General features: G+C 37.8%; 2 protein-coding genes across 3 annotated transcripts in view; one reads left to right on the top strand and one right to left on the bottom strand.

Annotated features, from left to right (window-relative positions):
• The window catches only part of FAM185A (family with sequence similarity 185 member A), a 102357-nt gene that overhangs the window by 54905 nt on the left and 25026 nt on the right, over window positions 1-22426 (top strand). The window contains exon 9 of one of the 2 annotated variants that reach the window (XM_084897854.1): window positions 8-79. The exons of the other annotated variant lie outside the window; for it this stretch is intronic. Coding sequence (XP_084753980.1) covers window positions 8-79 — 72 coding nt within the window. The remainder of the gene's footprint in view (window positions 1-7; window positions 80-22426) is intronic. 2 annotated transcript variants of the gene reach the window in all.
• The window catches only part of CCDC146 (coiled-coil domain containing 146), a 193294-nt gene that overhangs the window by 160130 nt on the left and 10738 nt on the right, over window positions 1-22426 (bottom strand). Inside the window, exon 7 of the mRNA XM_084897804.1 lies at window positions 7234-7317. Within this exon, the coding sequence (XP_084753930.1) occupies window positions 7234-7317 (84 nt within the window). The remainder of the gene's footprint in view (window positions 1-7233; window positions 7318-22426) is intronic.

Here is a 22426-nt window from a genome sequence, read left to right as displayed (position 1 = left end):
ACTTTAGAGAGAAATGTCCAGAACAGACTGGCCGTGGGCCGTTCTTGGGGAGGAGAACTCAGGACTATTGCTGAGTGAGGTGGGTACTCCTAGACCTTCTGACCTGAATGTCCGTGTAGATTCCCCACAGTAATTATAAGGGTCTCAGTTTTATAGTGCAGATAGTCCAGGATACAGGACTGTGATCCCTGAACCCTCATTCCCCATTCGGACTCAGCATGGAGCAGACCCACATCTATAGAACTGCTTGACTTACTGAGCAGTACTGGGTTAGGCTGAAAGCCAAATAAATAGTGATAGATCTTGCTCTGCTGTTCTCCCAACTATGAAGTGACTCATGATTTACCCCACACAGCCACCCTCCCTTATTCCTTGATCCATCTTCTCTACTTTCCCTTATATTTGTAAATCAAGATAAATAATCTGTTATTAAATTAATGGTCAAAGAAAAAACAAAAATAAAAGCTTGCAACCAGAGAATGAATAAAAGAAGTTAAAACACAGTGAAGATTAAAGGAGAAAAGAAACTTGGTATCTCATGTCCAAGTAGTTAAGGCAAGATTGAGGGTCTCAAAAATAGAGGAGACAATGGGGGAAGTAGAGGTTCTAACATCTCTACTGCTGCTTATACCCCATAAACAAAGTTTTTAGAAACTTATGTGATCACCAGAGAACATGACATTAACCCAGGCTACAACTAGGCTCTTAAAATTCCTCAGTGATGCTATTTGCAAGATATCAGTAAACCAGTTTGTGAAGAATACAAACTAGACAGAAAACACAGAAGAGTAGATGAGGCTGAACTTCTACCACATACCTCTTATTTCTCACATAATTATAAATATACCCACTGCATTCTGGTTGCGGGGCTTTAAAAAACAGATATCCTTATCTGTTAGAGATACTTTTTCATCAAAAAAGCTAAGAGGAGGCCATGTTTGATTTTGAAGAACAATGACATTCTTGAAATTATCTGTAAATAGAGTAAAAACAGTAACAAATTCCAACAGAGGTCCCTTAGCTTGCCTGCAGCCACCACATGCCTTTGGAGAGAGTGGGAGCGGGAAAAGACTTACACAAGTAGAGGGGTACAGAGAGCTTAGAGGTAGCACAGAGAAAATTACTCACAAGAAGAGAAAGTGCCACAAGAAATGCCAAAATGCTGAATAGGACTTGGTAGTTCATAGCCCTGGCTACGTGACCTCGCTGTGAAAAGGGCTTGAAAATGAGGCTCCCAGGCAAGCAAGTCAGATGGCAGTAGATCATCCTTAACCATATCTTCATCCCTGTCCACATCCAAATTGTCAAGTCTCATGGGCTTTGCCACCTAAAAGTTCTCCATTGCATTCCCTTCTCTCCAACCTCACTGTTACTGCCCTTGTTCAAGCCACCATCCTCTCTCCTGTGGACGATAACAAAGACCTCTCAACTTTTATTACCTTTGTTCTAAATAGCTGTCCTCTCTCCCCCCTGCCCTTATATCTAACTTTAATATATTTTTTAAAATCTTTATTGTTGAAAGTATTACATGTGTGTCCCCCATGCTCCCCATGGATCCCTTCTAGCCTGCCCCTGGCCTTTACCACCCTATTGTCTGTGTCCACTGGTTATGCATATATACACACAAATTCTTTGGTTGATCTCTTCCTACCCACCCACCGCCACCTTCCCTCTGAGATTCGACAGTCTGTTCCATGCTTCTATGTCTTTGGATCTGTTTTGTTCATCAGTTTATTTTGTTCATTAGATTCCACATATGAGTGAGATCATGTGATAACTTGTCTTTCTCTTACTGGCTTATTTTGCTTAGCATGATACTCACCAGGTCCCTTCATGCTGTCTCAAAGAATAAAAGATCCTTCTTTTTTTATTGCTGCCAGGTATTCATGGTGTAAATGTACCACAGTTTTGTTTTGTTTTTAATCCATTCATCTACTTATGGGCACTTGGGCTGTTTCCAGATCTTAGTTATTGTAAATTGGGCTGTTATAAACAGAGGGGTACATACATTCTTTTGATTGGTGTTTTGGATTTCTTAGGATATATTTATAGAAGTGAAATCACTGGGTCAAATGGGAGTTCCATTTTAATTTTTTTGAGGAAACTCTATACTGCTTTCCATAATGGCTGCAAGAGTCTGCATTCCCACCAGCAGTGTACTAGCATTTCCTTTTCTCCACATCCTCGCCAGCACTTGTCATTTGTTGATTTGTTGATGGTGGCCATTCTGACAGGTGTGAGGTAATACCTCATTGCCATTTTAATTTTCATCTCTCTGATGATCAGTGACTTTGAGCATTTTTTCATATGTCTCTTGGCCATCTGTATGTCTGCTTTGGAGAAGTGTCTATTGCCCATTTATTAATTGGATTGTTTCTCTTCCTTTTGATAAGCTGTATGAGTTCCTTATATATTTAGATATTAAACCTTTATCAATGTATCATTGCCAAATATGTTCTCCCATACAGTAGGCTCCCTTTTCATTTTGTTAAAAGTTTATTTTGCTGTGCAGAAGCTTTTTATTTTGATGCAGCTCCATTTGTTTATTTTCTCCTCAGTTTCCATTGCCTTAGGTCAGGAGAAGTACTGGTAAACATTGCTACATGAGATGTCTGAAATTTCACTGTCTATGATTTCTTCTAGGATTTTTATGGTTTCACGACTTACATTTAAGTCTTTTATCCATATTGAGTTTAATCTTGTATAATATATGGTTTCAATTGGTGGACTAGTTTCAAATTTTTTTTTTTTGCATGTATCTGTCCAATTTTCCCAACACCATTTATTGAAGAGATTGTTTTGACTCCATCATATGTTCTTGCCTCCTTTGTCAAATATTAATTGACTATAATGGCTTGGGTCTATTTCTGTGGTTTCTGTTCTGTTCCACTGATCTATATGCCTCTTCTTGTGCCAGTACTAGGCTGTCAGGTGTTTGTTTGTTTGTTTGTTTGTTTGTTTTTGTTTTTAAAATCCTCACCCAAGGATATTTTCCCCCATTGATTTTTAGAGAGAGTGGAAGAGAGAGGAAAAGACTGAGAGAAACATTGATGTTAGAGAAACACATCAATTAGTTGCCTCCTGCATGAGCCCTGACCAGGTATGTGCCCTTGATCGGAATCCAACCTGGGACCCTTCAGTCTGTAGGCCTATGCTCTATCCACTGAGCCAAACTGGCTAGGGTGTACCAGACTGTTTCCATTACAGTAGCTTTGTAGTATAACTTGATATCTGGCATTGTGATCCATCCAACTTTGTTCTTTCTTGAGAATGCTGCAGTTACTCGGGGTCTTTTTGGGTTCCCTACACATTTTGGAGTGTTTGTTCTAGATCTGTGAAATATGCCATTGGTATTTTTAATAGGGATTGCATTGAATCTGTAGATTGCTTTGGTTATTATGGCCATTTTAATTATGTTAATACTACAAATCCATGAACATGCCAAAATGTGTGTTTTCAAGAGCACCAAATAATTTTAATTTAATATTATCATTGATGTCTAATGTTCTCAGAAAAAAAAAACTCACGTTGAAGAAAGTAATGAAAACCAGATCCTAAAGAGTCAATACTGGGACTATACACACTCAATCTGCATGTGTTTTGGTTTTCAGTAAAACACTAAAATGAGGTAGTTCGTGACTCTTACAAAACCTAACCAGTGTAAAAATATTTAATTCCACGTTTTTCTCATTAAATCAGGGGTCTTCAAACTACGGCCCGTGGGCCACATGCGGCCCGCAGAGGAGTCTGATCCGGCCCGCCAGGTTTTTTGGGCAGTGAGCGCAGCCGAGGTGTTACAGTAGGAATTAGTAGTTCATATAGTCCGGCCCTCCAGCTCTCTGAGGGACCGTGATCTGGCCCCCACTTTAAAAAGTTTGAGGACCCCTGCATTAAATCATATGTAAAATAAAAGTTTTCAATGTCTTATAATAAAAAGAGAATCTCCTATAGTTGCCTTTTATAAATAATAAGAAAAAAATTCCTGACAAATTGTAGATAATTCAAACATCTCAATTTAATCACCTTATGTCACCCCCTTCCTCTCTCCCTCTTGTAAATCTAGATAAGGAATTGTGAAATTGACTTTATGCATCATTTTCTCCTCCCCACCTCCTTTGTCTTGTTTATTTTGAAACTTAATAATTGGGCTGGAGGAGGCACAGATTGGGCTGGAGGAGTAAGATTACCACATGCCTGGAAGTGTGAACCTTGGAAGGGGTAAAACTGGATAAAAGCCACCACACACACACACACACACACACACACACACACACACACACACACACCAAAGGCAGGAAAAGGGGATAATACAAGAAAAAAAAATTTTTGTAAACTTGAATAGAACAACTGATCTTGTGCAACTAATAAATAATTCTATATTTCTATGCTCCTGTATTCACCCATTTTTTTCTTTTAGCACACTGAAAATGAATATACACCTATTTTAAAATATTTTATTTATTTATTTATTTATTTATTTATTTATTTAATTCATTTTGTTAATCTTTGCCTGAAGATAAGTTTTCCTGAGAGTGAAAGAGAGGAAGAGGAGAAAGAGAGAGAGAGGAGAGAGAGAGAGAGAGAGAGAGAGAGAGAGAGAGAGAGAGAGAAAGAGAGAGAGAGAGAAAGACTTCTGTGTGAGAGAGACAAATCAATTGGTTGCCTCCCACACGCACCCTGATGGGGACCAGGGACTGAAACTGCAATATGCCCTTCACCAGGAATCAAACCTGCAGCCCTTCAGGTGTGTGGGCCACTGAACCACACCAGCCGGGGCAAAGATTACATTTTTTAAAGCTATGCTAAACTCAGCTGTGTGACTATATAGTTAGCATATGGATAAATGCTTTAATCTAAAATATCTCAGGGTACCTGAAAATAGGTTAATTTTCAGGCTCTAAAGAGTGAAAATAAAAATGACTGGAACCCATAGACCAAAAGAGAAATGGCAGAAAACCCTGGCTTCCTGGTACTTAGCCTCATCATTTGATCAGCACTCTCTCACCCAAAGGAGCATTTTAAAAATTAATACGTGATGCATATCAAGAGGCCATTTCAACACTTCTGAATTATTTCAATTCTTCTGAATGATTCTTAGTTATTGGTCAAATGTAATTGATTATCATCTAAGAAATATAATTCAGTATTAAAATATTAATATTTAACTTTTATTTTAATAGCCTTTGCTCTATCATCTTGTCAAAGGCCCTTTGAAAGCCTGACTAAATCATATTCATGGATAAAGTTTTGTGTAAATGCAAGTTTAATTCTTAAATGAGCTGCAATTCTTACTAGTAAATCATGGTTTATTCTTAGGGGAACCTTTTGGCTTTTTCTCCTAGTAGGTTACATGTGTTCAAGGTTTTTTTTTGTGTGTGTGTGTGTTTAAAAATATATACATATTTCTTTATTGATTTCAGAGAGGAAGGGAGGAGAGAGAGAGAGAAATATCAACTATGAGGGAGAATCATTGATTAGCTGCCTCCTGAACACCCCTAGTGCCCCCTACTGGAGATCAAGCTCACAATCCAGGCATGTGCCCTTGGCCAGAATCAAACCTAGGACCCTTCAGTCCGCAGGCTGACGCTCTATCCACTGAGCCAAGCAAGCTAGGATGTCTAAATGTTTTGTAACCCTTTTTGTTACTGTAGAGTTACAATCTTGTCCTAAATGGAACTTGCTGACCTCTCTGTGATCTTTGAAGAATAGTGTTTGTTCTTTGTATTTTTTTATTTTTTTTAATATTTTTATTGATCTTTACAGAGAGGAAGGGAGAGGGATAGAGAGTTAGAAACATCGATGAGTGAGAAACACTGATCAGCTGCCTCTTGCACACCTCCTACACAACCCCTACTGGGGATGTGCTCACAACCAATATACATGCCTTTGACTGAATCAAACCTGGGACCTTTCAGTCTACAGGCCAATGCTCTATCCACTGAGCCAAACCAGTTAGGACATGTTTGTTCTTTTTAATTCTATACACAATTGAATATAGTAGTAAGCACATTTCTTAGGAACTTCTTAGAACCTTGATACCAGGGTCTGGAATTGGGGGAAATTGACATTGCTTGACACTAATGCCCCTAAAGAAGATTTCTTACACTTTTCCCTTAAGTACCATTACATTGACCAGACAAAGTGAAATACAGTCAAAATAATTTGAAAACAATTTTTCCTCACTAAGTCATCTTGTCAGTCAACTATTTACAGCAGCATTCCTCCATTTCTATTCTCCGTTTTTTGTAAAACTAGAATTATATGATAAAGTCTATAGCACTGTTTGATCTGGCACCCTCTACAGCACTCATCAGTTTATATAATACTTTAACATTCTCCTATTAGTGGTGTTAGAACTTCTTGTAAAGAAGCTTGCAGACTCATGGGAGACAGCTTCAAGTTTGCCATGCTCTGTGGACTTGTCAGCTATCACTTGTGCCATCTTCCACTTGTGGGATAAATCCTTTTACCTCAATAAGTTTCTTTCTTTAATTTTTTTTCCTAGTTTAGCCCCAGGTTTTCATAAGTCTCACTCAGTGTTTTTGAGCTCTCAGGAAACTTTATATGGCACTCCCAGTGTTTAACATCTATCCAATCCTGGATTATTGGTTCCCCTTTAAAATGTGACCTTCCATGGTTTACTAATAGTTAACCAGATTTTATCCTAGTCCAATATAGGTATAACATGTGATTCTATTTTTTCTACTGTAACAGTACATTGACATGCTTAATGTTGTTGTACTTTGCTCATAGTAGCTACTTTATGACTTCTTAGGTATACCTCAATGCCAGGTCTAGGAAATTTACCTTTCTTATGAGTTTTTAAAGTACTAATCGAACACATAATTGTTTATAATATCCAGCTACTTACCTCATGCTTTCCATTCTGGTAAAATATGCTACCCACTGAGTTTGAGTAACTAAAGTTTCTAATTGTTAAGTACCTGGTATAACTTTTCAAACTCTCCCAATTTTCATGGTTAGACTACAAAACATTTCTATATGCAAAACACCTTTATAGGTTTACACTTTTATCATATTGCATTTCATTATTCTACAAGTAAAATGTCTACCTATACCTAATTATCCTAGGAATTGATCTTGTCCTAACCAAGATCACATACATGTAGTTTATATTTCCAAACCATTTTCCCCACTGTGATCTACAAAGTTTATTTAATTTGTGCTTAATTTTCCATTTTAATTCTTTATCAAAATACTTAATTATCTTACCTGAATTCCATGATCGGTGAATTGATAACACTCAGCTAGAGAAAGTTCCTTTAATTTCTTATGTCTGGAAAGTTTCAACAAACCCTAAAAATGTTTAATGTAAAAATTACTTTGTGGTTATAGTTTAGATAGAAGATATACAATATTTCCAATAAGATAGCCATTCATATAAAAAGATTTAGCTTCTGTCTTATATTTCTTTACACTTAGCAAATCATAAAATAACTTTCGTTAGGCCACATCATTAAATAAAAATTTCATGTTGTCTCTATCTAATGTTTTTGCAAAAAGTGTCACAGTACCCCAGGACCAGAAAACTCCTTATCTTGTTACCTGTTTCTGAGTAAATGTTATCTAAATCAATACAAACAAATCTTTAAAGACCCCTAAACTTGCTCCTTTATTTTGAAGATATTTAATGTGGCTAATGAATCTGTTTTTCAATAAATTCTTATTTATGTCTCACCTAAAAATCTTTAGCTGACTTTATTATGTTTAATTGCTTGAAAAGAGGGAACAGATCTTTATATAAAGGCCTGTGGACAGATAAACATTCATCAATAGCCCACTTCTTTTTCAGTTCAAAAGCTTTCTTTTTTCTTTAAAAAAAATCAGATTGCCCTTTTCAGTTTAAATTTAATTATAGTTTATATATAATACTAGAGGTCCAATGCACAAAGATTTGTGCAAGAATGGGCCTTCCTTCCCCTGGCTGTCAGCATCGCCTTCACTTCAGCCAGAGCCACCTTTCTGCCTTCCCACGCTGTTCAGAGGTGCGAAGCTACTGGGGTGGAGCAGTACACCTGCATCGTTACCATGGCAATGGTGCAGGTGTCCTGCCCTGCCCCAGCTGCTCAATGCCTGCATATGCAAATTAACCCACCATCTTTGTTGGGTTAGTTTGCATACTCATCCTGATTGGCTGGTGGGTGTTGTGAAGGTATGGTCAATTTGCATCTTTCTCTTTTATTAGTGTAGATTAGTTTCTTGTGTAAATATAATGATTCAACCTTTATGTACCCTACAATGTGATCACCACCCTAAGCCATAATCATCTATTACTGTGCAAACTTACACAACGTTATTGACTATATATATTCCCCTTCAACTTTTTCACCCATCCCCACACCCACACTATTTTGGCAATCATCAGTTTTAATTGCTGTTTCTATGATTCTGTTTTTGTTTTGTTTGTGCATTTTATGTTTGTATAAGATCCCATGTTTAAATAAAGCCATATGGTATTTGTCTTTCTCTGACTTATTTCACTTAGCATAATACCTACTTGGTCCATTATGTTCTTGAAAATGACAAGATTTTATTTTTTATTGCTGTGTAATATTCCATTGTGTGTGTGTGTGTGTGTGTGTGTGTGTGTGTGTGTGTCAATAAGCATTTAGAGCACTTAGGTTGCTTCCAATTCTTGGCTACGGTGCAATGAACATAGGAGTATGTATATATTTTCAAATTAGTTTCCATTTTCTTCAGTTAAATAACCAAAAGTGGAATTGCTGGGTCATATGGTAGTTCTATTTTTAGTTTTTTGAGGCAGCACCATACTCTTTCCCATAGTGTCTGTACCAATTTGCATCCCATAAACAGGGCATGAAGGCTCCCTTTTCTCCACATCTTCAATAATACGTTATTTGTTGACTTTCCGAGGATAACCTTTCTGACTGGTGTGATGTGATATTTCATTGTGATTTTTATTTGCAATTCTCTGAAGATAGCCCTTAAACTTATATATATATATATATATATATATATATATATATATATATATATATATATGTATATATATATATATATATATATATATATAATTGATTTTTTACAGAGAGGAAGGGAGAGAGATAGAGAGCTAGAAACGTCAATGAGAGAGAAACATCGACCAGCTGCCTCTTGTACACCCCCTACCGGCGATGTGCCCGCAACCAACATACATGCCCCTGACCGGAATCAAACCTGGGACCTTTCAGTCCGCAGACCAACACTCTACCACTGAGCCAAACTGGTTTCAGCAGCCCTTAAACTTTTATGAGTGGTTTTGCTTTCCCACTGCTCAGTACTTCCCCCATAAACTGGCATAGCTCTCAGATAAGGAGTTGATTAATGTGCCTTATATATACCATCCTCCGATTTGCAATCAGGATCACATTACTTTTATAATTCCATAAGATATGTTTCCTAGATTAGGTGGACAAGGAGAGTTTCTTCTCATTCTATTGTCCCAGAACTGGCTGGCAGGTAAAATCCCAAAAATAGTATATGAATTTCTCCTTTAAAATTTTATTTACAGGATTGATTTACATTTTATTGATTTGAAACATAACATTTGTACCATAATTTAAAATGACTATGAAAATATTATGTTTCTTTTTTTAAATGATGCACATAAGAAATCCAGATCAAGGGGGAAAGTGCTTAGAATTCTTATTAAACAAAGTCACTTTAAATTGCAATATCTAATTTCAGTTAACATTTTGTACACCATCCCAAACCAAAATCACTTTGTTTATTTTCTTAACTTATTTTATTACAAATGTGGATTTTTTTGTTAAGAACACATTATGTTTTCTGCCTCCTTATTTGAAAACAAAGAATGACTAAACCCTATGGAGCCATTCACATGTGGTCTGTGTTCCAGATGTGGATGCTATTTTATTCATGTTAAAAAAAAAAACACACACAACTGAATTAGGTATTCCCCCAACAGAAACCATATTGTTTGAACAAAAATATTAAGTAAAAGATGCAAGGTTTGTCTCTTTGCCTTGTACTTAATAGTAGCTAAATATGTTTTACTATATTTATTATGTAGCCAAGTTAGAATTTTTAAAGATGAATTGGAAATTAAGTACACTTGCTGTGACATTTAACAGTCTACATTCTTTTTACCATTTTATTGAAAATCACTAAAAATTAATATTCACTAATATTAAAATAGATTTCCTTGTTTTATCACTATAATTTCTCACTAAAATGTATGACCTCAAAAATTTATTACTTAACATCATTAGCCATTAGGTAAAAAAAAAAATCAAAGCCAAAATGAAATGCCACTACATACATACTAGGATGGCTGTTCTTAACAAGACAGATAATAAAATGTCTTGGTGAGGATGAGAAGAAATTAAAACTCACTAACTGTTGATGAGAATGTGGAATGCTCCAGTCACTTTAGAAAATAGTCTGGCAGTTCTTCAAAATATTAAACATAGAGTTACCATATGCCCCAGCAATTAGCTATATATCCAGGAGAAATGAAAATGTATTTCAACACAAAAACTTGTACACAAATATTCCTAGCCGCATTATTCATTTAGAGAAAAAAAAAAGTAAAACTAGTCAAATGTTTCAAATGATGAAAGATAAATGTGTTATAGTCATATGATGGAATATTTGGCGATAAAAAATGTACTGATGCATACTACTATTGATGAACATTCAAAACCTTATGCTCAGTAAAAAAAAAGTCAGACCTAATCCCAGCCAGTGTGGCTTGGTTGGTTGGAGCTTAGTCCTGTGCACCAATGGGACACAGGTTTGAATCCCAGTCTGGGCACAAACCCGGCTTGTATGTTCAATCCTCTGTTGGGTGTGTGCAGTGTTCATTTTATTAATGGCTTTCTGACTTAGAAGCTTTTCAGATTAATGACCTAAAGAAATCAGAACGAGCTAGGTAAAATGTTCTACTTGGCACCATGAGGCTCATAAAAGCTCCAAATTAGGAGGTGTTCTCTGAAACAAGTGATGGTTCCAACATTTTACAGACTTTCTTTATACTTTTACAAAGTCTTAAATCTCAGGTCTAGGCAAAATGCACTCATTCTTAATTCATATTCATTTGATAGATATACTGTATATTTAGCATGTATTTATTATACTGATCAGGGTCTGGGGTAGAAACTGAGAGTATAAAGGTCAATGAGGTACAGTATTTGCTCTCAAGGAGCCCACAGTCTGGCATGGAAAACAGGCATATACAACAGATCATTACAACCCAGTAAAAGGTAGATACTGTGCATAGTGGTGGTACTACAGAGGGATGATGAGGCCAGCCACTGTGGATTAGAGAAGACTCCATGGAGAAGGGTCATAAGTTGCCAAGAAAACTATAGAGGGGAATACATTCTAGGTAGAAGGAACAGAATTGCAAAAGCATTAAGATTTAAAACAATATGGGATGTATAGAGAACTATACAGCATGGCATAAATAGATTTATAACAAATTTTTTGTTGTTAATCCTCACCTGAGGATATTTTTCGATTGATTTTTTTATAGAAAGTGGAAGGGACTGCTACCATTTTTTGGGGGGTTTATCTTCTGTAATTGAAACTTTGTATCCTTGAGTAGAGGCCTAGGCTTGCCAGGGTGTGTGGAAAGCTTGGCTTCCTCTATTGCCAGGGAAACCCAAGCCTCTCAACTGCTCTCTGTGGCTGCAGCCATCTTGGTTGGGGTTAATTTGCATACTCGCTCTGATTGGCTGGTGGTCATGGCTGGTGGGCATGGCTTGTGGGTGTACCGGAGTGATGGTTAATTTGCATATTACTCTTTTATTATGTAGGATATATATATATATATATATATATATATATATATATATATACACACACACACACACATACATTTCTCTGAGCATTTGAGCATAAGTTTCAGATATCATGATGCTTTCCTCTACATATTCTCTCTGTATCTCATTAGGAATAAGAACATTTTCCTATATATTATCTATAATAATAAAAGCATAATATGCTATTTAGACCAACAGCCGGACGACCTTCCAGACATCATTTCAGATGTCCTTCCAGATGAAGCCACTGATCTGGAAATAATCCAAGTACCTATCAGTAGATAAGTGGATAAGAAAAAAAGCTGTGGTACATTTACACAATGGAATGTAAGATTGTCGTAAAGAAAAAAGGAAATTTTACCTTTTAGACAGCACTGATGGACCTGGGTATTATTATGCTAAGTGAAATAAGCCTGTCAGTTAGAGAAAGACATGATCTCATTTATAGGTGAATCTAATGAACAAAATAAACTGATGAAAAATAGAAATAGAGGCATGAATACTGGGAACTGTCAGAGTGGAAGATGGGGGGAGGGGGGTGGATAGGATGAGAGAAGGTAAAGAGATAAGCTCAAGAATATATATTGTACATATAACCATTAGACACAACAGTGTGGTGATGGCTAGAGGGAAGGGGCAGGGGAGTAGGTGCAGGGGCTGGGTGGAGGCACACAAAGGGGGAATGGAAATGGGGACATCTGTAATAGTGTCAACAATAAAAATAAAGTTAAAAATAATGAATAATGAGTGAAATTTTGCAATGTTTGTAAAAAATTACTTTAAATCACTTGCAAAAAAATCAATACTCGAGTTCATTAAGTGTTTTTGTATATCAACAAAAAAATTATATAAAATATTAACACCATGCTTAATTCCTTTACACAGACTCCAAACAATTCTGGGCAGTTTGCAGTCTGTTTCAAACAAAACAAAATACAAAAACAAGAATATTGAAGCAAAATATTAAGCTATGAATGTTAACATGACAAGTACATATATAGATAAACAATTTTGTTTTACAGAAATTGCTAGAAACATCTCTGTCTTCAAATTACTTGATCTATCTGTGAAGTTTGACCCGGCTGACACAATCTCCTACTTTTTGAAATACCACCTCCCTTGGTTCCCATGACAACACTCTGAATTCTCTCTCACCTACTTCTTTGCATGTTCATTTCAGTTTCCTTTCTTTGTTCATGTTCCAACTTTGCCCAATAAGTGCTAGCGTTCCCTGGAGCTTTGAACTTGACCTCTCGTCTCCTTCTGTCTTTCATCCTTGGCTTCATCCACTTCAACCACCTCTGAATCTAGCCAAAATCTCTCTCCTGAATTCCACATCTTGTTTCCCAATTGAAAATTAGAAACCTGAATGTGCCATAAGCACCCCAAACTCAGCACTGTGACTTTCAGAGGACTGGCATTCAAACTGGACACCACAAAGTTTTGTGGATTTTTTTCTGATCTTTCTGTTAGTTTCAGCAAGGAATCTAGTTAAAACTGAATGGCTCACAATGGAATTGTCATTGGTTTAAGTACCTTGCTTCTTCCTCTGCATTTTGTAACTTTTATGACCCTCATAAGGGGTCCTTGCTGGGAAATTTTTAAGAAATGTAATCTATACAACTTTTATGATATTTGATATTTTAGTACAGAATATTAGAAAACCCATTCTATGAAATAAGATGGAATGGAGTGCCCAAGAGTCTAGGATGATTGAAAACTCTGATGTAATTATTGGGGGTTAGATCATGGAAAATCTAAAAAACAAAAGATCCTTGACAATCATCAAACATAAGCAGCCTCCTTTTTCTGAGGATACAATGGGACATGAGTTGGGATGCAGCAAGTAGAATTGGGGAGGGGTGAAGGAGGGGAATGTTAAATGCTTGTGTAAATTATCTGCTTTCAGTAATGCTTGAATGGGAATATTCCCAGGTTCTATGATTCCTTGCCAAACACATGAGGAACAAAACAAAACAAAAATGAAAATTCTGAAAGTCAAATGGCTATTTGTCTTCTTTTCGCAACCCAGGTCCAAAGGAGCCCATCCTATAAAGAGATGTGACCTGGTGCTGGAATTAAACATATCTAAAATGAAATTCAGCATATTTTCTCTCAGTCCTAATCCCTCTCTTAGATTCTTTCCTGGCTAATGATACTACCATGTCTACAGTTGACCAATTAAAACTCCCCTATGCTCCCCATATCTAGCCAATCACCAAGCCCTATCTGTACTACCTCTTAAACATCTCTCATATATGTCCCTTCTGCCACTACTATCAAAACCTCATTATTTCTAGCTATCATTGGAGTAGTTGACTCCTTCTTACATATATCTTCCTTACTGTCATTTCTGTGCCCAAATCTGTCTGAGTCCTTCTACGAAGAGTTCTTCAGTGTTTCCCATTGCATATAGCATGTTGTCTGAATCGCTTTGTGGGCATCCGAGACCGCTCACATTCTTCCCTCCACCTCCTTCTCCAGCTTCATCTCCCACCACTTCCCCTGTCTTCCTAGGCCATACTATGACAATATGAAGTCATCTTCCAACAGATAACTTTCATGAGTCCTTGCCTTTTGACCTGATACTTCCTTCACTGAGAATGCCTGTCTCTTCTTTGCAACCTACCGAAGCTTTCAGCTGCACCTCAAAAGCTGGAAAGCCTCGCCTGACTTCTTCACAGAGACATAGCACCCACTTTCCAACGCCTCCACTCGGCCAAGATGCAGGAAATGAGCACAAGTCTGTATTACAACCAATGTGCCTCATTCTTTCAAAAATCAAGTTAGTTATTGCTCAGATGTATTTCATACTTACTATGTGCCAGGCATTATGTTGAGCAGTTTACATTCGTTATCTTATTTAATCCTCACAACACTGAGGAAAAGTATAATCACTTTTCCAAAGAGAGGGAAATGGAGGCACGGAGAGGTTAAGTAACTTGCCCAAGGTCTCACAGTGTGCAGGCACCAGCCAGGATGTGAACCCACACTCTGAACTCGTGCTTTTCATAATCTGTAACCATATAGTGCTGTTACTATTGTTGCTGTTTTGACACTAGACTGTACCTTGAGACCAGTACTATGGCTTTAAATTGAGTACTCCCAGAACTTAGCACAGTGTTTGACACAGCTGACAATGAATAAATTATTTATTGTCTATAAAATTAGCTGTTTTTAGTAAACCCAGTTTTCTCTTATCTTGCTGGCATATTCTCAGAATTTTTGTTTGGAATCTATTTCCCTTTGTGAATCAGTGTTTATATTTCATATGTTTCTTTCTGTTTCAAATCTGAGAGATTTGCTCTGTTTGGTCTGCTTACCACATTATTTTATAAATAAGGGACAAAACTTCTACTTGGAAATATGTTTTATTTTGATTCACACATTCCCCTTCCAGAATCACTGATAACACTGTCTTGTACAATGTCCTTGAAAATGTATCTTAACCTCCCAAGTGATTTTTGATACTGTTAGTGATTACAATTTTGTAAAAATAACTTACCCTTCCTTCTAGCTATTTTTGTTTGTTTCTTAACCTCCCAAGTGATTTTTTTAAAATATATTTTATTGATTTTTTTACAGAGAGGAGGAGAGAGGGATAGAGAGCTAGAGACATCAATGAGAGAGAGAAACATCGACCAGATGCCTCTTGCCCACCCCCTACCGGGGATGTGTCCGCAACCAAGGTACAAGCCCTTGACCGGAATCAAACCCGGGACCTTTCAGTCCGCAGACCGACACTCTACCACTGAGCCAAACTGGTTTTGGCTCCCAAGTGATTTTTCATATTCTGTTAGTGATTATACAATAATTTTGTAAAAATAACTTACCCTTCCTTCTCAGCTATTTTTGTTTGTTTCTATTTATTTGACTATTAGTATGAATTTTGTTAGTATGAATTCTTTTTTAAAGGTATCAACCTCCCTGACCTAAATTATTGATCTACAGAAGGAAAGTAGGCTTTGGACAACACACAGAAATGGGTCCTATATGTATTTATGGAGGGAAGGAAAATCAGCATCTCTGTTACCTAAAAATAGAGCAACTTGCTCTGAGACTGTTTGCCTCTTACCTGACGGAGGCAGAGAGGAGGGTTATGCCACCAAAGAATTTCCCTGAAGGAAGTGACAAGCTTAAGTTGGCCACTGCTTTTTGCAATGTTTTTGGTAGGCATTTGGCTGGAAACGGGACAACTGCCTGTAACCTCTGCGAGGAAACCGCTATTGCTAGTTATGGAACCAGCAGACATATGCGTATAAGGCCAGTGGCCGGAGAGAGGGGCCTGGAAGGGACGAAGGAGAGGTCCAGTTTTGTATGAAAAAACACAAGGGCAGACTTCTTGTTATGTGCAAATCCCTTTGTCTCTGAGTTAGCCTGCTTCCTTTTAACTCCCATTCTTTCTATTTCTTGAATCCCAAGTGATTTCATATGTTTCCTGCCTCAGAGGTTTTGCTTCACTGAACCTCGGGCTTTGTGTGTGTGTTCCCTGCAGATGGGTGGTCTCTTGAAAGAGTATCATCAGATTAAGACATGCAGCTGTAAGCACTCCCTCTCCAGTGCAGAGCTTTGCTGAGAGAATGTGGAATTTAAAGAAGCCGTGTTTGGTGGAGAGGAGGGAGATGGTACCAGATTCATTCACTCACTGACGCACTGGTCAAATATTTCACATTGCTCTTAATTCTAGGCATTATGCGAGGCATCACTAAGATGGGATGATCCAGCCTCTGCCCTCAAGAAGACAGACTTGGGACAAATATTAAAATAGAACGAACTGATTGCTTTAGTGAAGGCATTATAAAGTACAGTGGAAACACAAGACAGGGAAATCCTAAGCCTGCCCAGAAATTCCAGCAGAGCTTTTCACAGCTGAAACTTTAAAGCTAAGGGGAGCGGATGCTTCAGACAGAGGGAATAACTTTCAGGGATGGGAAGGCAGGGGGAGCTTCACTGGGGAGCCATATAAGAGAGTAAAGGTAGGCAGGGGTCACTCCAGGAAGAGCTTGGTCCTTCACCTGGATTATTTAGATTTCACACTGTGGGGCTCCTGAAGGATTCTGAGCAAGGAAGTCAAAGGTTCAGATTTGCATGCTGGAAGGTCACACTGCAGCAGAGTACATTTGAGGACAGTGATATTTAAAGCAAGAGAGGTTAGTAAGAAGAAATGGTGCTTTAACTATGGCAATGAAAGCAAGGATGGAGAGGAGAAGGAGAAGAGATATAAAAGATATTTAGACTACAAAGATTGTTAAAATTCTCACATTGGCTTTTTTCTGTTCAAGGATATTTAGTCATAGATTATTTTTGGCTGGGAATATCTGAAACTGGATAACCTTATAACACATTCAGTTAAAATTAACATGGATATCACATGCCAATATTTAATTAGGATTTTTTTTTTGCAATTTAATTTCAAAATAATTTGTGTGCTATTCATAATTCAAGAATTCATAATTCTTGAATTAGGTCGTCTAAGTAGGAAACACCCTTCTAGGGAACTGTGCTGTAATGTGGCAGACGTGGGATTACAGTACCCTGGGAACTAAAGAATGCTTACTTATTCAGAAAAACACAGAGACATTGATGTCACCATGTGATTTATGTTTTCTTAAAGAAAAGATGCATCAATAAAGTAAAACCTATTGATATTTATTGCCTTGAAATGATATTGATTGAGAAGTATGATTTTCTGATAATTTGACAGCATGAAAAATATTTATTATAGATAAAATTAAGTCAAAGTATCTTAAAATCTTGACTATTAGCTTATGTCAAGATGCCTTATGTCATAATCATCAGTAATTACTTGTTCAGCATCTATCTACCTAAGCACATGAAAAATGGAAGGACAAGTAGCCACAATAATCAAACAAGAAGAAATAAAAGGCATCCAAATTGGGCAAGAGGAACTAAAACTGTCATTATTTACAGATGGCATGTAATTAATGAGGCCCCATGCATGAAATTCATGCACTGGGGGGGGAGGGGGGGGATGTGTCTCTCAGCCCAGCCTGCACCCTCTCCAATCTGGGACCCCACTCACAATTCAGGACTGCTGGCTCCCAACTGCTTGCCTGCCTGCCTGCCTGATCATCCCCTAATCACTCCCCTGCCAGACTGATCAATGCCTAACTGCTCCTCTGCTGGCCTGATTACCACTAACTGCCCTCCCCTGCCAGCTTGATCATTCCTAACTGCCCTCTTCTGGCAGTCTGGTTGCCCTTAACTGCTCTCCCCTACAGGCCTGGGTTCCCTCAAACTGTCCTCCCCTGCAGGCCTACTCACCCCCAACTGCCCTCCTCTGCTGGCCCACTCACTCCTAACTGCCCTCCCCTGCTGGCCTGATCACCCACAACCTGATCTCCCCTGCAGGCCATCTTGTGGTGGCCATCTTGTATCCACATGGGGGCAGCCACCTTTGGCCACATGGGAGTGGCCATCTTGTGTGTTGGAATGACAGTCAATTTGCATATTACTCTTTTATTAGATAGGATAGAAAACATTAAAAACTCTACTGAAAAACTACTAGATTTAATAAACAAATTCAAAGTATAAGGATACAAAGTTAATAATTAGAAACAGGTGGCATTTCTATACATCAATAATGAGCTATCAGAAAAAGAAACTAAGAAAACAATCCCATTTACTATTGCAAAAAAAATTAATAAGGTACCTAGAAATATATTTAACCAAGGAGATAAAAGACCTGTACTTGAAAAACTATAGGACACTGAAGGAAGAAATTAGTGAACCTTTTCATCCAGTGATCTCCCTTCTAGGAATATATCCTAAATCCCAACACACCAATCGTAAAGAATATATGCACCCCTATGTTCATAGCAGCATTATTTACAATTGCCAAGATCTGGAAACAGCCCAAGTGCCCATCAGTAGATAAATGAATAAAAAAAGCTGTGGTACATTCACATGATGGAATGCTATGTAGCTGTGGGGTGGGAGTGGGGGGCGAGAAGGAGGGAAGCTAAAGAAATGTTATGTTTTGTAACAGCATGGATGGATCTGGAGATTATTATGCTAAGTGAAATAAGTCAGTCAGAGAAAGACAGATACCATATGATCTCACATAAATGTGGAATCTAAATAACAAAAACAAACTGACAAACAAAATAGAAACAGAAGCATGGGTGCATGGAACCAACTGACAGCTGTCAGAGTGGAGGGGCGTGGGGGAACTGGATGAAAGAAGGTGAAGGGATTAGTAAAGGAAAACATATGCATAAACAATAGACACAGACAGTAGTGTGGTGATGGAGGGGGCGGAGCTGAGTGGAGGTGGACTAAGGGGGTGGGGAGAATAGGGACATTTGTAATAATGTCAACAATAAAAATAAAGTAAAAAGAAAGTTGAAAGGACAAGCATCTCAGACAGAAGGTATAAGGTGTTTAAAGGTCCTGCAGTAGAAAAGAATTGGCTTGTTTGAAGAACTAGAGGATGGCAGTGGAGCTAGAGGAAAGGGAATGAAGTGAACAGAGGCATGAAATGTTATCAGAGGGGTAAGGCAGGAATCTGTTCAATTAATGGTAAATGTTGTTTCAAATTTTGGTCTTTCCCTGATTTAATTTCTCTGTTCTGTTAGACACTGTTGGTTATTCCCTCGACACTCACTTCACACGTGACTACATTCACCTGGTTCTCTTATAACTTTTTTCACCTTCTTTCTTTAGTATCCTTCATAGATTTATCATCTTCTCAATCCTTAAATGTTGATATTCTGTTGTGTTCTTCCTGGGTGCACATTTCTTCTCAGTCCCCATATTATCTCTTAGGATCTTGGTTATATTCACACTTTCGTGCTCATGACTGCCATATCTAAATCTCCCTTCAGGGTTTCTCACCCAAGCCTTTGGCCTGAATATTCCATACACTCTCACTCGGTGTGATAAAATGAAGTAGCTTTTTCCCTCAAAACCTATTATTTTTTTCTTTCTTTTTTTATTTTTTTTTATTTTTCTTATATTATCTTTTTTGAGGTAGGACCACAATCCGCCCAAAGTCATATTTTTTGGAATCATTCTTATACTTCAATCTCCCCCTCTCCTATGTCCTCATCTTCCACAACAAACCAATCACCAAATTATTTCAGTTTTACCTCCTACGAATTCTTGAATATGTTCTTCCCATGCTAGTTCTGGCCTCTAACTTAATTCAAGAACTCACCTTTTTTTTTTTTTAATACTAAAATGATCTCCACTGGTGTCCCTTCCACTAGTGTTTCTCCCCCCTCTAATCTATCCCCTAGAGAACAACCAAATAATCTAATACAAAATAGGAGGCTGACTAGCACTGTGACTACCCTACCAATTGTTGCTTCACCTTCATTGGTTCAAGTCCAAGCTCCTGGCACAGCATGAAATTCCCTCAGTCACATCTTCTTTTCATGGTGTGTTCTAGTAGTACACTAAGCTAAGCTACATAAAGTTCCTTGAACAAGCATGCATTTCCATGCTTCTGTGTTGTGCTGGCTGAATTATGATATCCTTTCCTCTGCTTCCTCTATCATTACACCTGCCACAACATATTTAAATTATCCATACTTACTTACCTTTCCAATTTGGGCTGTAGAGAATCGGTCTTATTCACATTTGATAACTCTACAGCTCAGCATTTGTTCTTTCATTCAATTAATATTTATCTACTACTCCCCAGAGTTCTGGGAAAGCATCAGTGAACAAAAAGAAGTCTCAGTCTTCCTGGATCTCACATCCTAGGGAGGGGACTCCAGGAGATTGCCTAAATAATGGGCACTCCAGTTATAGAACGCATAGTGAAAATGTTTTGAAAATTTGACAAATGAAAATCTTCTTAAACCACTGTCTAAGCACACCGTCTGGAACATTGTTCTGACTCATTTTCTCTTATGAATATGGTGGTGACTAAGGCAACTTAAGCTACAAATTGAACTGCCCGGTTTGTGGATTCTGTGGTCTTTAGTAAATGATGTCTCCTGGCTGGTGTGAAACATTTTTCCATATAAATGGAGCTATAACATCATTTTCAACCAATCCTCTGGAGTAGGAAGGGAATAAATGACATCCTATATATTATAATAAGACATTAAGAAAAACTATAGAAGATTAAAGATTTTTAAGATACTTTAAAAACTATTACATTAGTGATTCCCCTCCCCCTTATTTATGAGCCCTGTCTTCTTCTTCTTTTTTTTAATATATATATTTATATTTTATTGATTTTTTACAGAAAGGAAGGGAGAGGGATAGAGAGCTAGAAACATCGATGACAGAGATACATTGACCAACTGCCTCCTGCACACCCCCCACCGGGGATGTGCCCACAACCAATGTACATGCCCCTGACCAGAATTAAACCCGGGACCCTTCAGTCCGCAGACGTACGCTTTATCCACGGAGCCAAACCAGTTTTGGCGAGCCCTGTCTTCTTTATATTAAAGAGGAAAGTTGATATATTTCCTCTTTCCCTAAAGTGCTTATTAGATAAATTCTTTTTAAAAAAATCTTTATTGCTGAAAGTATTAGGTATGTCCCTGTTTTTTCCACATCAACTCCTTCTAGCCACCTCCCTGCCCCCGTATCCCCCACCCCAGGCCTTCACCACCCTATTGTCTGTGTCTATGGGTTATGCATATTAGATAACTTTTTAACTTTTGTTCATGCATGATACAATACATTAATCACTATTTTCTACAAAGGAATGGCTAAAGACAATAAAATTGTTCTAAGAAGTGTATACAGTTTGAAATAACTGTGTTCCCTTTGCTTTCCTCATTTAAATTAGCTCTCTCAAATAAAATCTTTCTAGATTTCTAAATATTTGTATTTTTGCCTTTGCTAATTAACCTCATGAGTTTCCATGAGTTTCAGAATACAACTCCCCTTCACCCTTTGCAAACCTATAAAGTTCTTGTACCTCTGAGGAGTGAATTACAATGATTTTCCTGCTTATATCCTGAGCTCTCTACCTCTCTATAACACTATCTTATAGGTGACTCAAACGAAACATGACCATTTTCCCAACCTACAGCAAACCTGCTGCTCCCACTGTGGAAGGCACACAGGTTAGTGAGGGACACTATCATTTATTCAGATGCTTAAGCCAAAAATCTGGCAACATCTTTGCTCCCCTCCCTCCCATCTATACTCCTGTTCTCAGTCTATTTCTATCCCTTGTTGATTCTTCCTTCTAAATGCCTCTCAAATCTTCAGACTTTGCTCCAGCCATCTCCCTGGCTTTAGCCCTAAAAGCAAACCTTCATACATAACTTTTCACCTGGATTTCAGCTTCATAATCAGTCACCAGTTCACTTATTATTCCCAAGCCCCTCCTGCAAACAGAGATCTTTTAAAAATGTCCATCTGACCATGTCTAATTGACAGCACTGAATGTCCTTTTATTGCCAAAAGGACAGAGAACAAATTCCACAATGTGGCTTCTCGGCCCCTTACAACCTGACCCCTGCCCAACTCTCAAAAATCATCTCTCAGCACTCTCCTCACAATCAAGCCATACCTATTTCTGTACATTTCCTAGATGCCACCATACTTTTAAACCTCTGTGTCTTGGTTCAGACTATTTTGTTGGTTCAACCCATACCCATTTTCCTTCTATTGGAAAAGGTCAG

This window comes from Pipistrellus hanaki (assembly GCF_964339955.1).
Source record: "Pipistrellus hanaki genome assembly, chromosome: 10".
NCBI lineage: Eukaryota > Metazoa > Chordata > Mammalia > Chiroptera > Vespertilionidae > Pipistrellus > Pipistrellus hanaki.
Note: the sequence above shows the minus strand (reverse complement) of the source record. Positions and strands in the feature narration are given on the sequence as shown.